This window comes from Budorcas taxicolor, chromosome 7 (assembly GCF_023091745.1).
Source record: "Budorcas taxicolor isolate Tak-1 chromosome 7, Takin1.1, whole genome shotgun sequence".
NCBI classification, from domain to species: Eukaryota; Metazoa; Chordata; class Mammalia; order Artiodactyla; family Bovidae; genus Budorcas; species Budorcas taxicolor.
The window spans coordinates 22,280,546-22,296,160 of NC_068916.1; the positions used below are offsets into that span (position 1 = coordinate 22,280,546).

At 40.2% G+C, this 15,615-nt stretch overlaps 1 protein-coding gene across 1 annotated transcript in view; it reads left to right on the plus strand.

Annotated features, from left to right (window-relative positions):
• The first annotated feature begins 4,999 nt into the window (after nucleotides 1-4,999).
• LOC128050960 (prolyl 4-hydroxylase subunit alpha-2-like) overlaps nucleotides 5,000-15,615 on the plus strand; it is a 100,584-nt gene continuing 89,968 nt past the window's right edge. The window contains 1 exon segment of the mRNA XM_052643480.1: nucleotides 5,000-5,091. Within this exon segment, the coding sequence (XP_052499440.1) occupies nucleotides 5,000-5,091 (92 nt within the window).

The following is a 15,615-nucleotide window of genomic DNA, read 5'->3' on the forward strand; positions in this document are numbered from 1 at the left end:
ATATGAACCTTTAAAAATTTAGTGAATGGCAACCCACTCCAGTATTCTTGCCTGGAAAATCCCACTGACAGAGGAACCTGGTGGGCTACAGTCCATGGGGTCACAAGAGTCGGACACAACTTAGCAACTAAACCACTACCAGCATGTCAGTAGAAAAGTGTGTGTGTGTGTTTGTGTGTTTGTGTGTAGAGGTTTTAAAAAAAAAATTTAGTGAAATTTATTTTATTACCTAGCATATGATCTATCCTGGAGAATGTTTTGTGTGACCTTGAAAGGTATATGTATTCTGCTGTTGTTTGGTAGGGTATTCTGTAGATACCAGGTTGAGTTGGTTAATAGTGTAAGAGAAACAAAACTTTATATCTGCTCTCTTGGGGCCTCTGTGTGGGCCTGAAAATCAAATTAATGTAAAACTGATTAACAGGAGAAAAACATACAGAATTTTAAATGTACTTGGGGGTCCCCATAGGAGAATGAAGATCCCCAAATGGATAGGCCCAGGTGCTTATATACCAGGTTGAACAAAGAGTAGAAAATATGAAAAAGTGGATGAAGTATATGGGGAGACTAAAGGAAGTTAAGAGTTATTTTAACAAGATCTATTTGTACAGATTTCTCTTGGCCTCTGTTCCCAGTCTCTGGGAATTAGAGAGTTGCTTTCATCCTGGTATATAGAGGACATCTTTCATGGAGGAGTTTTATCTCCTGCTTTCCTGGAGAAAAGAGGTCATTAATTTAAATTAAATATGATAGAGTTTCTTTCCTGCTGTGCTGGTGAGAAACTTATTGTCAGTCACTATGGGGAGCTCTTTCCTTTGCAAAGTTTCCATAAAAGTGTAGCAGCCCAACAAGATCCACAGAAAATAAAAGGAGGCCTTCTAACTTTGACTTTGTCCTTGTCATTGCTAATAGTATATGGATGTTTGCTGACCTTCACTGTGTTTCCTTTAGTTCAGTTCAGGTCAGTCACTCAGTCGTGTCCGACTCTTTGCAACCCCATGAATCGCAGCAGGACAGGGAAGCTTGGCGTGCTGCAGTCCATGGGGTTGCAAAGAGTCAGACAACAACAACAACACATGATGGTATGTAGAAGCCTGGTAATCATTCAACAAGTGAGAGCTACTATTATTAAAGGTTAGAGAGGGAGAAGTAGACCAAAGGCAGAATTTAGGCTAACAGCAACATAAAAACAGACACTTCTTATGTTTACGGAACAAATAATGACTGTGGTTTTCTTTAGTGAAATGATGGCTGTGTGCCAGTCACATTAAGTTCAGTTCAGTTCAGTTCAGTCGCTCAGTCGTGTCTGACTCTTTGCGACCCCATGAATCGCAGCACACCAGGTCTCCCTGTCCATCACCAACTCCCAGAGTTCACTCAGACTCACGGCCATTGAGTTGGTGATGACATCCAGCCATCTCATCCTCTGTCGTCCCCTTCTCCTCCTGCCCCCAATCCCTCCCAGCATCAGAGTCTTTTCCAGTGAGTCAACTCTTCACATGAGGTGGCTGAAGTATTGGAGTTTCAGCTTTAGCATCATTCCTTCCAAAGAAATCCCAGGGCTGATCTCCTTCAGAATGGCCTGGTTGGGTCTCCTTGCAGTCCAAGGGACTCTCAAGAGTCTTCTCCAACACCACAGTTCAAAAACATCAATTCTTCAGCACTCAGCCTTCTTCACAGAAGAAGAAGAACTCTCACATCCATACATGACCACAGGAAAAACCATAGCCTTGACTAGATGGACCTTAGTTGGCAAAGTAATGTCTCTACTTTTCAATATGCTATCTAGGTTGGTCATAACTTTCCTTCCAAGGAGTAAGTGTCTTTTAATTTCATGGCTGCAGTCACCATCTGCAGTGATTTTGGAGCCCCCAAAATAAAGTCTGACACTGTTTCCACTGTTTCCCGATCTATTTCCCGTGAAGTGATGGGACCGGATGCCATGATCTTTGTTTTCTGAATGTTGAGCTTTAAGCCAACTTTTTCACTCTCCTCTTTCACTTTCATCAAGAGGCTTTTTAGTTCCTCTTCACTTTCTGCCATAAGGGTGGTGTCATCTGCATATCTGAGGTTATTGATATTTCTCCCAGCAATCTTGATTCCAGCTTGTGTTTTTTCCAGCCCAGCATTTCTCATGATGTACTCTGCATATAAGTTAAATAAGTAGGGTGACAATATACAGCTTTGATGTACTTCTTTTCCTGTCTGGAACCAGTTTTTTGTTCCATGTCCACTTCTAACTGTTGCTTCCTGACCTGCATACAGATTTCTCAAGAGGCAGGTTAGGTGGTCTGGTATTCCCATCTCTTTCAGAATTTTCCATAGTTTATTGTGATCCACACAGTCAAAGGCTTTGGCATAGTCAATAAAGCAGAAATAGATGTTTTTCTGGAACTCTCTTGCTCTTTCCATGATCCAGCAGATGTTGGATTAAATCACATTAAATCACATTAAATCTGTTACTTAATCCTCATTAAATTAACTGTTATTTAATCCTCATTAAACACTAACCACATGCAGAGTGAAAAACAACTTAGAAAGGTAAATTATCTTGTCCAAAACATCACAGCTAGTAAATGGATAAACTCTCTTACTCCATAGTTAGCACAGTATATACCTATATTGTATTTCTTCTTTGAGGTAAATTTTATAAACATCATAGACTCTCTGTGAAACTTACAGGTGGCCCTAAAAATGATGATATCCAGTTATATTATTTTGTTGATGAAGAAATTTGTTCTTTGAAAAGTGAATAATTGATCTGTGTTTCCTGAGTCTGAATGTTCAACTTTCTTACTATGTACTCATATATGTTTTATGCTTATTTTCCCAGTGAAATCTGAAACTTTTCAGGACATGCTCCCCTTCTTTTGACCTTGAGGACCAAATTTAAATAAAGACAGCAGAGTAATCTGTGAAGTCTAGAATTATACCTTGCCTGTTCTAGTGTATTTTTCTTATTGAGCTATACCATTTCTGAATGTCTGGACTTCCCTGGTGGCTCAGATGGTAAAGTGTCTGCCTACAATGCGGGAGACCCGGGTTCAATCCCTGGCTTGGGAAGAGCTCCTGGGGAAGGAAATGGCAATCCACTCCAGTATTCTTGCCTGGAAAATCCCATGGACGGAGGAGCCTGGTAGGCTACAGTCCATGGGGTTGCAAAGAGTCGGACACGACTGAGCGACTTCACTTTCACCATTTCTGAAGACTATAGATTTTACCAGCTAATGGATTGGACTTGGCTTTCTAATTAATTGTGTGCTCAGCTTTGATCGTTTTGTTTCTAGAGTGAACTGTTTAGTTTCGAGTATTGTAGCATACTTCACTTTAGGTTCCCAGCAACCAGCTCATATTGATCATCCTGGCGTTAGAAAACTGCTTGACCTACATTTGGTTGCTTCCCAACTGGTTGCTCCCCTCTAGTGCTTGGTTTCTTGAAGAGCATATAATCAGACAGTTTCCTTTAAACTTTCACAGTATAAGTCAGTTACTGTGGCTTGTGTTGTGTGTGTTTGCACATGTGCATGCATTTGTATTAATCTCACATTAGTCAGTCTTTTTTCTAACTGTAGTGATCCAATTAATGTTACTACATGCCTTACAGATACTGGCTTCTGGAATCATGAAACTCCAAATGTCTGTGCTAGTGATGGCCTCATTTGGTTTTCTGGGCTACACAAGGGCTGAGATCTTCACATCTGCTGGTATGCACCAGGGAAGGTTGTATTCTCCGCAAATGAGTCTTAGTTCCCCACATCAGGTTGGCCAACTTATTCTCCATCAGGGTGGAAAAGTCTCACCCACATGTTTTTACCTGTAACTAGGCGGACACGACTGAAGCGACTTAGCAGCAGTAGCAGCAGCAGCAGGGGACAGTGAGAAAGGAATTTCCAGAAATTAATACTTTTTGTTTTAAAGGCCATTAAGGAACTGACCTGGAGAAGGCAATGGCACCCCGCTCTAGTGCTCTTGCCTGGAAGATCCCATGGATGGAGGAGCCTGGTAGGCTGCAGTCCATGGGGTTTCTAAGAGTTGGACATGACTGAGTGACTTCACTTTCACTTTTCACCTTCATGCCTTGGAGAAGGAAATGGCAACCCACTCCAGTGTTCTTGCCTGGAGAATCCCAGGGATGGCGGAGCCTGGTGGGCTGCTGTCTGTGGGGTCACACAGAGTCAGACACGACTGAAGCAACTTAGCAGCAGCAGCAGCAGCAAGGAACTGACCGCACATTGCCCAAAGATTTTTTCTGTGAAACATGTGTTTGTGGTGTGTACCCTTTCTGTGAGGTCTAGATATTCTCAGAACCTTTAGGAATGCTCAGGTACTTTTTGTGGAGTATCACAAAAGTGATTCCACACTAGTGATCGTTTCCCAGGTGGTGCGGTGGTGAGGAATCTGCCTGCCAATGCAGGAGACGCAGGTTCGATCCCTGGGTCAGAAAGATCCCCTGGAGTAGGAAATGGCAAGCCTCAGTATTCTTGCCTGGAAAATTCCATGGACAGAAGAGCCTGGCAGGCAGCAGTCCATGGGGTTGCACAGAGTCATCCATGTTTGAGCATACATGCATAATGATTATAGGTGGTGTATATTATATGACTTGAGAATCCAGTCTCCTCTTTTCTTCCTCACCTGAAACTTCAGAGTTCATTTCTATGTATTGAAGTGGTTTTATCCTCCAGGATTTCCATGCCCCGCATGATAAGATTAGCTGTATGGTGAAAGGATGAGATAAAGGCCCTTCCTTAATGACAGAGTTCACTGTATGGACCAAGTGTTGAACATCCCTCTGGGAGTGTCTTTCTGTCTTCAAGCCAAAGGCTAAAACAGTGTGACCATCAGATCTCCTTAAGCTTCTCAACTGAGTGATCCAGAAAGAGCTTCTCTCTTCTGGCTCAGGGGACCCACCTTTCATTGGAGCTTTTGTCCCAGTGAAGCAAGCTGGGAAACCACTTGTCCAGTTCTGACGGGCCCTATCTTCTATCCCCTTGTAGGGCACATGGCTAAGTTGATTTCTGTGGAAGAAGAATTGGTCCAGGCTCTGAAAGAATACATTGTTTTGGCTGAAGCCAAACTGTCTATGATGAAAAGGTAAAGATAATTCATTATTCCCACAGTCTAGGATCTTGCACTTATTCTCCAGATGTAGAAATTCACCTGAATATGGTCCTCTAGCATGCCTAGCAGAAATAAATGCAAATCTTCTTTGAAGGGACACACTTTAAATCCAGGCCACATAAGCCCTAGTGCTTTCCCAAATAATCTGCCTGCAATGTGGGAGAAAGTGAAAATGAAAGTCGCTCAGTTGTATCCGACTCTTTGCAACCTCATGGACTATACAGTCCATGGAATTCTCCAGGCAAGAATATTGGAGTGGGTAGCTGTTCCCTTCTTCAGGGAATCTTCCCAACCCAGGGATCGAACCCAGGTCTCCCTCATTGCAGGTGTATTCTTTACCAGCTGAGCCACCATGGAAGCCCAAGAATACTGGAGTGGGTAGCCTATCCCTTCTGTAGAGGATCTTCCCAACCCAGGAATTGAACTGGGGTCTCCTGCACTGCAGATAGATTCTTTACCATCTGAGCTACCAGGGAATCCCAGCAATGTGGCAGACTTAGGTTAAATCCCTGGGTCAGGAAGATTCCCCTGGAGAAGAAAATGGCTACGCACTCCAGTATTCTTGCTTGGAGAATTCCATGGACAGAGGAGCCTGGTGGGCTACAATCCATGGAGTCATAAAGAGTTAGACATGACTGAGTGACTAACACTTTCACTTTCACATAGACCCTGCTGCTGAGTTCACAATTATAAATTTCAAAACCTATTCACTGTGTCAGCAGAATAGAAAACAAAATTGAATTTAGACACCCAAGAACTTGAGATAATAAAGGCATATAAGATATTTAAAATGAAATAGAAAACATAAGACAGCAACAGAATTCATCAGAAGACCATGCAGATTTGAATGGCATTGAAACGTATAATATCATATATGAAATGAATCGCCAGTATAGGTTTGATGCATGATACTGGATGCTTGGGGCTGATGTACTGAGACGACCCAGAGGGATGGTATGGGGAGGGAGGAGGGAGGGGGGTTCAAGATGGAGAACACGTGTATACCTGTGGCGGATTCATGTTGATGTATGGCAAAACCAATACAATATTGTAAAGTAATTAACCTCCAATTAAAATAAATTTATATTAAAAAAAGAAAAGAACCAAATATATGTTCTAAAAGTTAAAAGCAGTTCTTGAAATTGAAGGCTCACTGGATGGGTTAAATAACATGTACTGGTTACTAAGCTACCCAAGAGATATCTTGGATTCAGACTTAACCCTTCTATTAATATATTCTGCTTTGGTCTTGGAGATGGGAGTTGGCAAACTTTATTTCTCTTTTATTAGTTGGCTTCCTGTCAGTTTCTGCCAACTGGAGGGCACTAAAAGTAGAATGAAATGCAACAGGAAGAAGTGACCTGTACTTTTCCTGTTTTGCTTGCCATTCCGTGAATGTCAGTCCCTCAGTAGTTGTAAACTTCAGCATTAATAGGTATTCCCCGTTTTTTTTCTCAGTCTTCTAGAAGCAGTCATAGTTTGTGTTCATTGATGGCAGTTTCATCAAGTCAGTGCTCTTACTTCAAAGGCTCGAGTCCCAGACCTTTGGTGCCTCCCTCTCCAGCTCCAGAGATAGTCAGACAGCATTGTCTTCTTCAGAAGTCAGTCCCTGGGTTTAAACCAGAGTCCTCCTTATACCTTTTTCCTTGTTCCCCTAGTTGTAGGGGTGGGAGCTGCTTCTGCAGTTACTATCACTGTATTATTTCAGTGTTCCTTTTCTGTCTTTTCATTTCCTGTAGTGAGTTCTCTTTGATTCAGTGGTGTGTTCCACAACAGATACAGAGCAGACTAGGCCAGCTAAACGAAGAATAGATATCCCAGAGATTTGCCTGGAGAAGTCAACCAGACATAAAAGGCCACATACTATATGACTGAATTTATATGAAATGTTTAGACTAGGCAAATACATAGAGACATATCAAATTAGTGGTTGCCTAGGGCTGGGAAAAAGGAAGGAGAGTGGGGAGTGGGTATAGCATTTCTAATGGGTATAGCATTTCTTTATGGGGAGATGAGCATGTTCTGCAGTTCACGGTAATGTACAATTCTGTGAGTATACTAAAAACTACTCAGTCATACACATTAAAGGATTAATTTTCTGGTATGTAAATTATATATCAATAAAGCTTATTTTGAAAAGTGAGTTCACTCAGGTTTAAATATAAGACAAAAGATTCCCAATTATGGTGAATGAGAGATCCTGTTTACTTCATCAAGGCAAAAATGTTGACAAAATAACATTTCAGTGAAAGATTCCATTGAGTTTTGAATTTCCTGGTCAGGATAGAACTGCTTGGCAAGCAAGAAAAAGCCATTATTTTTCAGAAATTTACCTTTTTTTCCTTAGATGCTGTACTGTTTTTAATATGCATTAAAAATAATATTGTAGAAATGAATCTGAATATAATAGTAATCACAAGAAATGAAAGTACATTAAACTTAGCAGTTAAAAGAGAAATAGTCACTTACTTATCATATATTCATAGAGTGCATAAAACTTTATGCCAGGCTATATTGTAAACACTTAGGACATAAGTGAGTAAAATAGACAAAAATTCCCATTCTCAGAAACTAACATTCTAGCTGAGGAAAAGAAGCAATACAATATACTGGATAAGTATGTTATATAGTATGTTAAAATATTAATAAGTGCTATAAAAAAAGAAAACTAGAATAAGGTAAACAAGCCTGAAGGTTGCTGCAGTTTAACTGATACATTCTCATATTCAGAAAAAAACTTAGCTATATCATGTTTACAAAAGAGACAGAAACCAAAGAATACAGAAAGGTTAAATAGTAAAAGAATTGTAAAATATACTCCAGGTAGTTGTTTTTAAATTTGCATTTATTTATTTATTTTTGACTGTGCTGGGTACTTGTTGCTGCGCTTGAGCTTTCTCTAGCTGTGGTACACAGGTTTCTTACTGCAGTTCCTTCTCTTATTGCAGAGCACAGACTCTAGGGCATGCAGGCTTCAGTAATTGTGGCATGTGAGCTCACTAGTTGCAACTCTCAGACTCTAGAGTGTGGGCTCAGTAGTTGGAGCACGCGGTCGTAGTTGCTGCTTGGCATGTGGAATCCTCACAGACCAATGATTATCCCCTGCATTGTCAGAACCACTGGACCACCAGGGAAGCTCTCCAGGCAGTTATTAAAACCAGTATGGCAAGTTGATATCAGACAAAATGATCTTTAAAGCAAAAAATGATATTAGGGATACTAAATTTGTTTGGGTGTATGCCATACAAGTACTAAAGTATAAACTTTCTGGGAAGAATTGTAAAGCCATAATTATTGTGAGATATTTTAACATATGCACATAGTCATTGATAGATCAAGCAAGTGAAAACACATTATAGTAGTAGATGATTTGAATAGCACAATAAAAAAGCTTGGTATACTGAGCACATGTAGAACCTTCCTTGCTCATTTCAAGTGCACATAGAACATATAAAAAGCTCCATACACACTAGGTCATACTTCACTTTTAAGACTATGTATCGACAGACTGTTTTCCAATCACCATTCCATGAAATTAGAAAGCAACAAAAATAACTTTTAAAAGTTCATGTTTAAAAAGATATGTGTGTGTGTGTGTGTAGTGTATATATATATATGTGTGTGTGTGTATATATATATATATGTAATAGTAATGATATCATAGAAATTAGAAAACATTTAGAGTGGAATGACTAATAAAAATTTTATGTATCAAATCTTGAGGAATGCATCTATATTGTCTTGGAGGGATATTTATAGCCTAAATTCCAAAGGGAGAAAGGCTGAAATTAATAAGGTAAATTTTATGAAAGTAAATGAAAATTCTGCATAGTATTTTAAAGTTCAAAACCAATACAATATTGTAAAGTAATTGACCTTCAATTAAAATAAATAAATTTAAATTAAAAAAAAGAAACTGCAGTCATTTTATTTTTTAATTGTAAAAACTTGTTTACAAGGATGAAAATCTCATTTATGTTCTGAATGTTAAGAGAATCTTTATAGATAGTTTTGTTGATTAGCATATGAAGACATAATACCTTGATTATCAGGAAGATAACCAATGTCTGACAATTATAGTTCACATCTTTAATGAGCATATACCTTTTCTACAGCAATTATTTTTAAAATCTTCCTTTCCTGTAGCAAACCGTTCTAGTCCCAAAATTATAAATTAAACATACTTTGGAATTATTGAAACAAACCTTTCAATATATAATGACAAGATAAATAATACGTATACATGTAAGTTAAAGTTTGTAAAAATAGACATTAAAAATTTGGTAAACCTTTTCATTGTTGATCAAACTAGTTGTGATTGTAACATGACTTATATTTTCAGAATACTTTTAAGAGTCTGCTGTGTTTTCAAAGTTTATTCAGAACTGTAGGTTTCCAACCCCTGACTCCATTTAAACTTTCCTACACAAATTTGGAAAACTCAGCAGTGGCCACAGGACTCGAAAAGGTCAGTTTTCATTCCAGTCCCAAAGAAAGGCAATGCCAAAGAATGCTCAAACTACTGCACAGTTGTACTCATCTCATATGCTAGTAAAGTAATGCTCCAAATTCTCCAAGTCAGGCTTCAGCAATATGTGAACCGTGAACTTCCTGATGTTCAAGCTGGTTTTAGAAAAGGCAGAGGAACCAGAGATCAAATTGCCAACATCCACTGGATCATCGACAAAGCAAAAGAGTTCCAGAAAAACATCTATTTCTGCTTTATTGACTATGCCAAAGCTTTTGACTGTGTGGATCACAATAAACTGTGGAAAATTCTGAAAGAGATGGGCATACCAGATCACCTGACCTGCCTCTTGAGAAATCTGTATGCAGGTCAGGAAGCAACAGTTAGAACTGGACATGGAACAACAGACTGGTTCCAAATCAGGAAAAGAGTAAGTCAAGGCTTTATATTATCACCCTACTTATTTAACTTATATGCAGAGTACATCATGAGAAATGCTGGGCTGGAAGAAGCAAAAGCTGGAACCAAGACTGCGGGAGAAATATCAATCACCTCAGATATGCAGATGACACCACCCTTATGGCAGAGAGTGAAGAAGAGCTAAAGAGCCTCTTGATGAAAGTGAAAGAGGAGAGTGAAAAAGTTGGCTTAAAGCTCAACATTCAGAAAACTAAGATCATGGCATCTGGTCCCATCACTTCATGGCAAATAGATGGGGAAACAGTGGAAATGGTGAAAGACAATTTTTTGGGCTCCAAAATCACTGCAGATGGTAACTGCAACCATGACATTAAAAGATGCTTACTCCTTGGCAGGAAGTTATGACCAACCTAGACAGCATATTAAAAAGCAGAGACATTACTTTGTCAACAAAGGTCCGTCTAGTCAAGGCTATGGTTTTTCCAGTAATCATGTATGGATGTGAGAGTTGGGCTATAAAGAAAGCTGATGCTTTTGAACTGTGTTGTTGGAGAAGACTCTTGAGAGTCCCTTGGACTGCAAGGAGATCCAACCTGTCCATCCTAAAGGAGATCAATATTGAGTGTTCACTGGAAGGAATGATGCTGAAGCTGAAGCTTCAATACTTTGGTCACCTGATGCGAAGAGCTGACTCATTGGAAAAGGCCCTGATGCTGGGAAAGATTGAAGACGGGAGAAGAAGGGGACAACAGGATGAGATGGTTGGATGGCATCACTGACTCAATGGACATGAGTTTGGGTAAACTCCAGGAGTTGACGATGGACAGGGAGGCCTGGCGTGCTGCAGTCCATGGGATCGCAGAGTCGGACACGACTGAGTGACTGAACTGACACAAATTGAGTTAGCCACTATAAGGTTTACAGTTTTCTATTTCCACAGTGAGCCAGTCAAAGAGTTAGAAGAATGACAGAGAAAACCCCAAGAAAGTAGAAGAAACCATTCCAATAAAGTAGAAATTAGTGAAGTCAGAAAAATAAAAGATGCAGTTTAGAGAATCATCAAAACCGGAAGTTGGTAATATTTGGAAATGTTAGCAAGATAATCAGTCCTCTGACTGGGATGGTCAGAAAAAAAGGAAAACAAATAAACAATATTAGAAGTAAAAACTGATACATAGCTATACATACAGTGAGGTTAAAAATAAATGCATAGTGTGAGTCACAGGATTAAAAAATGGGTAAAGGAGTTGAATAGACATTTCTGCAAAAAAGATACTCAAATGGCCAAGTCACATCTGAAGATGTGACCAGCATTACAAGTCATTAAAGAAATGCTAATCAAAACTACAGTGAGATACCACGTCACATCTGTTAGGATGGGTGCTATAAAAAAACAAAGGCAGAAAATAACAAATATTGGCAAGAATGTGAAGAAATTGGGATCCTTATGCACCGTTGTTGGGAATGCAAAATGATGCTGTCCCTATGGAAAACAGTATGACGATGCATCAAAAAATTTAAAATAGAATTACCATATGGTCTAGTAATTCCACTTCTGGTATACCCGAAAGAATTGGAGGAAGAGTCTCCAGGACTTATATCTATGTTTATAATAATATTATTCACAGTAGTCAACAAGTGGAAGGAAGCCAAATGTCTATCTACAGGTGAATGGATAAACACAGTTTGGTATAGACATATGATGGAATTTTATTCTGCCTTGAAGAAGAAGGAAATTCTGGTACATCCTGCAGCATGGATGAACCTTAAGAATATTGTGCTAAGTAAAGTGAGCCAATCATAAAAAAACTAATACTGTATGATTCCATTTATATTAGGTATTTTTACAGTAGTTAAATTCACAGAAGCAGAAAGCAGAATGATGGTTGAGGGGACTGCAGGGAAAGAGTAAAATGAGTTGTTGGTTAGTGGGTAAAGAGTTTTAAGTTTTGCAAGATGTAGAAGTTCTCGACATTGGTTGTGCAGCAGTGTGAATATATTTAACATTGCTGAACTGTACAGTTGAAAATGCTTAAGATGGTGGACTTCCCTGGTTGTGCAGTGGATATGAATCTGCCTGCCAACGCAGGGGACTTGATCCCTGGTCCGGGAAGATCCCACATGCCATGGAGGAACTAAGCTCATGCACAACTACTGAGCCTGCGTGCTGCAGCTACCAAAGCCCTTGTGCTTAGAACCTGTGCTCTACAACAAGAGAAGCCACTGCAATGAGAAGACTGTGCACCCAACGAAGAATAACCCCCCTCTTGCTGCAACTAGAGAAAGCCCGAGCAAAAGCAACAAAGACCCAGTGCAGCCAAAAATGAATAAGTGGATTAAAAAATTTTTTAATGGTTAAGATGGTAAATTTTGTAAGTATTTTAGCAGAATTTAAACTTTTAGTTAATATTAATTTTAAGATTATGAACAACTGTATGCTAATAATTTTGAAAAGTTAGAATGAAGTAGGCAATATCTTAGAAAAATATAAATTACCAAAACTGAAAACATGAGTAGACTTATGATTATTAAAGACATTAATTCTGAAGTTTAATACTGCCCCCCAAAGATAAAACCATTGTTGCTTTGGTTCCTACATTCTTCTTTTAGCCCTTCTTATCTCTGCTAGTGAGAGCAGTGAAGGAAGAGTTCGTGGGTCAGTGCATTGGAGCCTGTGTCCCTTCTCTATGTGTCCCCTAGCTACTTTTGGAGCTTTAAATTCCATTGCTTATACCAACCCTTTGCATTAGTTGGTCTAATCTCTTTAGTCTTTCCTCAGTCTCTATTTTGAAATGATATTGTTTCCTCTTGGAAAGTTTCCATTTCATTTATTTTTCCTGTTATCCACTGTTGCTACTGCTGCTAAGTCATTTCAGTTGTGTCCGACTCTGTGCGACCCCATAGATGGCAGCCCACCAGGCTCCCCTGTCCCTGGGATTCTCCAGGCAAGAACCCTAGAGTGGGTTGCCATTTCCTTCTCCAATGCATGAAAGTGAAAAGTGAAAGTGAAGTCGCTCAGTCGTGTCCAACCCTCAGGGACCCCATGGACTGCAGCCTTCCAGGCTCCTCCATCCATGGGACTGTCCAGGCAAGAGTACTGGAGTGGGGTGCCATTGCCTTCTCTGGTTATCCATTGTTAGGGTTCATTTAAAATCTTAACTGATCAAAGGACTTGATAAGACTCCAGGAGGCTGTCCTTACTAGCCAGCGCTTGAGGGTTCATGCTCAAAAAGTATGGATTTGACATTTCACATGCTTACTTTGAAATTGCCCATTTTGCCCTGTCCTGTTTTGGACTTTACCTATTATCACCTGTTTGATATATTACCCTTGGTGTCATGGATGATACCTGGATAGTTGGGGTGTGAATCCAGGGTTCTTGAGATTGGAGGAGAAGGAGATGGTTGCTCTGTTAAGAATGCTCACCTCTTCAGCTAAGCTGCTGATGACCACACTCCCTTCTGGGCTCTATGTCTGCTTGTTGCTTCTCTAGGGTTCTGATTATACCCTGGAGAGCCAGTTCACAGCACTCTTCCTGAACTGTATACTTGGCTGTCTGATTTATTAATAAGTGTGAATAGTTTCATGGATATCTTAAGTTTCTTGTTTCTCAGATAAGATTGAGAGGTATTTTTGGAATGATGACAGTGGTTTCATCACCTTTCCTCCATTTATTCATGTATTCTACATGTAACAAATATTTAGTGTGTAATTATCACGTGCCAAACATTGTTTTTGGAGCTAGACTACAGCAGTTAAAAACCAGAAAACAGGACTTCCCTGGTGGTTTACTGCTTGGGAATCTGACTGCCAATGCAGGGGACACAGGTTCAATCCCTGGTCCAGAAAGATTCCACATGCAGCGAGGCCACTAAGCCTGCAACCTGCAAATACTGAAGCCCATGTGCCTAGAGCCTGTGCTGTTCAGTTAGAGAAGACACCACAATGAGAAGCCTATACAACGCAACTAGAGAGTAGCCCCTGCTCATGGCAACTAGAGAAAGCCCATGCACAGCAATGGAGACCCAGTACATACATGAAGGAAAAAAAAAAAAAAACCACCACCAAACAAAAAATAATTCTAGCCCCAGTAGCATGGGGAGACCAAAAACTTAACATATAAGTAAATTATATTGCAGAAAGTGTCAAAAATCATGGGAAAAAAGAAAAGTAGAGCCGGGTAAAGGGGATCTGGACTTCTAGAAGCAGGGACTATTTGTGCTACTAAATCAGATATGCAGATGACACCACCCTTATGGAAGAAAGTGAAGAAGAACTAAAGCGCCTTGTGATGAAAGTGAAAGAGGAGAGTGAAAAAGTTGGCTTAAGCTCAACATTCAGAAAACTGAGATCATGGCATCCTGTCCCATCACTTCATGGCAGTAAGATGGGAAACAGTGGCTGATTTTATTTTGGGGGGCTCCAAAATCACTGCAGATGATGATTGCAGCCATGAAATTAAAAGACGCTTACTCCTTGGCAGGAAAGTTATGACCAACCTAGACAGCATTTTAAAAAGCAGAGACATTACTTTGTCAACAAAGGTCCATCTAGTCAAGGCTATGGTTTTTCCAGTAGTCATGTATGGATGTGAGTGTTGGACGTGAAGAAAGCTGAGCGCCGAAGAATTGATGCTTTTGAACTGTGTTGTTGGAGAAGACTCTTGAGAGTCCCTTGAACTGCAAGGAGATCCAACTGGTCCATCCTAAAGGAGATGAGTCCTGGATGTTCATTGGAAGGACTGATGTTGAAGCTGAAACTCCAATACTTTGGCCACCTCATGCGAATAGCTGACTGATTTGAAAAGACCCTGATGGTGGAAAAGATTGAGGGCAGGAGAAGGGGATGACAGAGGATGAGATGGCTGGATGACATCACCAACTCAATGGACATGAGTTTGGGTGGACTCCGGGAGTTGGTGATGGAGAGGGAGGCCTGGTGTGCTGCTGTTCTTGGGGTCGCGAAGAGTCGGATGGACACGACTGAGCAACTGAACTGAAATGAAATAAGATGGTCAATATAATCCTCATCAGGGAAGTGATATTTTAGCCATATAGTGATGTGAAGAAGATAGCCAAATAGCAGCATCTACAGTGAAGGTCCTAAAGGAGGAGTTTGGTGGGTTTAAGGAGTAGTGGAAAGCAAGAATGAGGAAGGCAGAGTGAGCAAGAGGGAGAGTAGTAGAAGATGAGGTAAGCAAGACAGTGAAGGGCCAGATTATTTAGGACCTTGTGAACCATGGAGGCTAATTTTTACTGAGTGATACTGGCAGTTTGGGAAAGATTTTGATCAGAGGAGTAGCATGTGTATGCATGCTAAGTTGTTTCAGTTGTATCTGACTCTGAGACCTATGGACTGTAGCCTGCCAGGCTCCTCTGTCTGCGGGATTCTCCAGGCAAGACTACTGGAGTGGGTTGCCGTGCCCTCCTCCAGGGGATCTTTGCAACCCGGGAATCGAACCCATGTCTCTGATGTCTCTTGCATTGCAGGCAGCTTCTTTACCTACTGAGCCACCTGGGAAGCCCAAGAGTAGTATGGTTTGCTCTTATGTAATTTTTTTTTTTTTTTTTTACTGGCTGATAATTGCTTTACAGTGTTGTGGTGGTCTC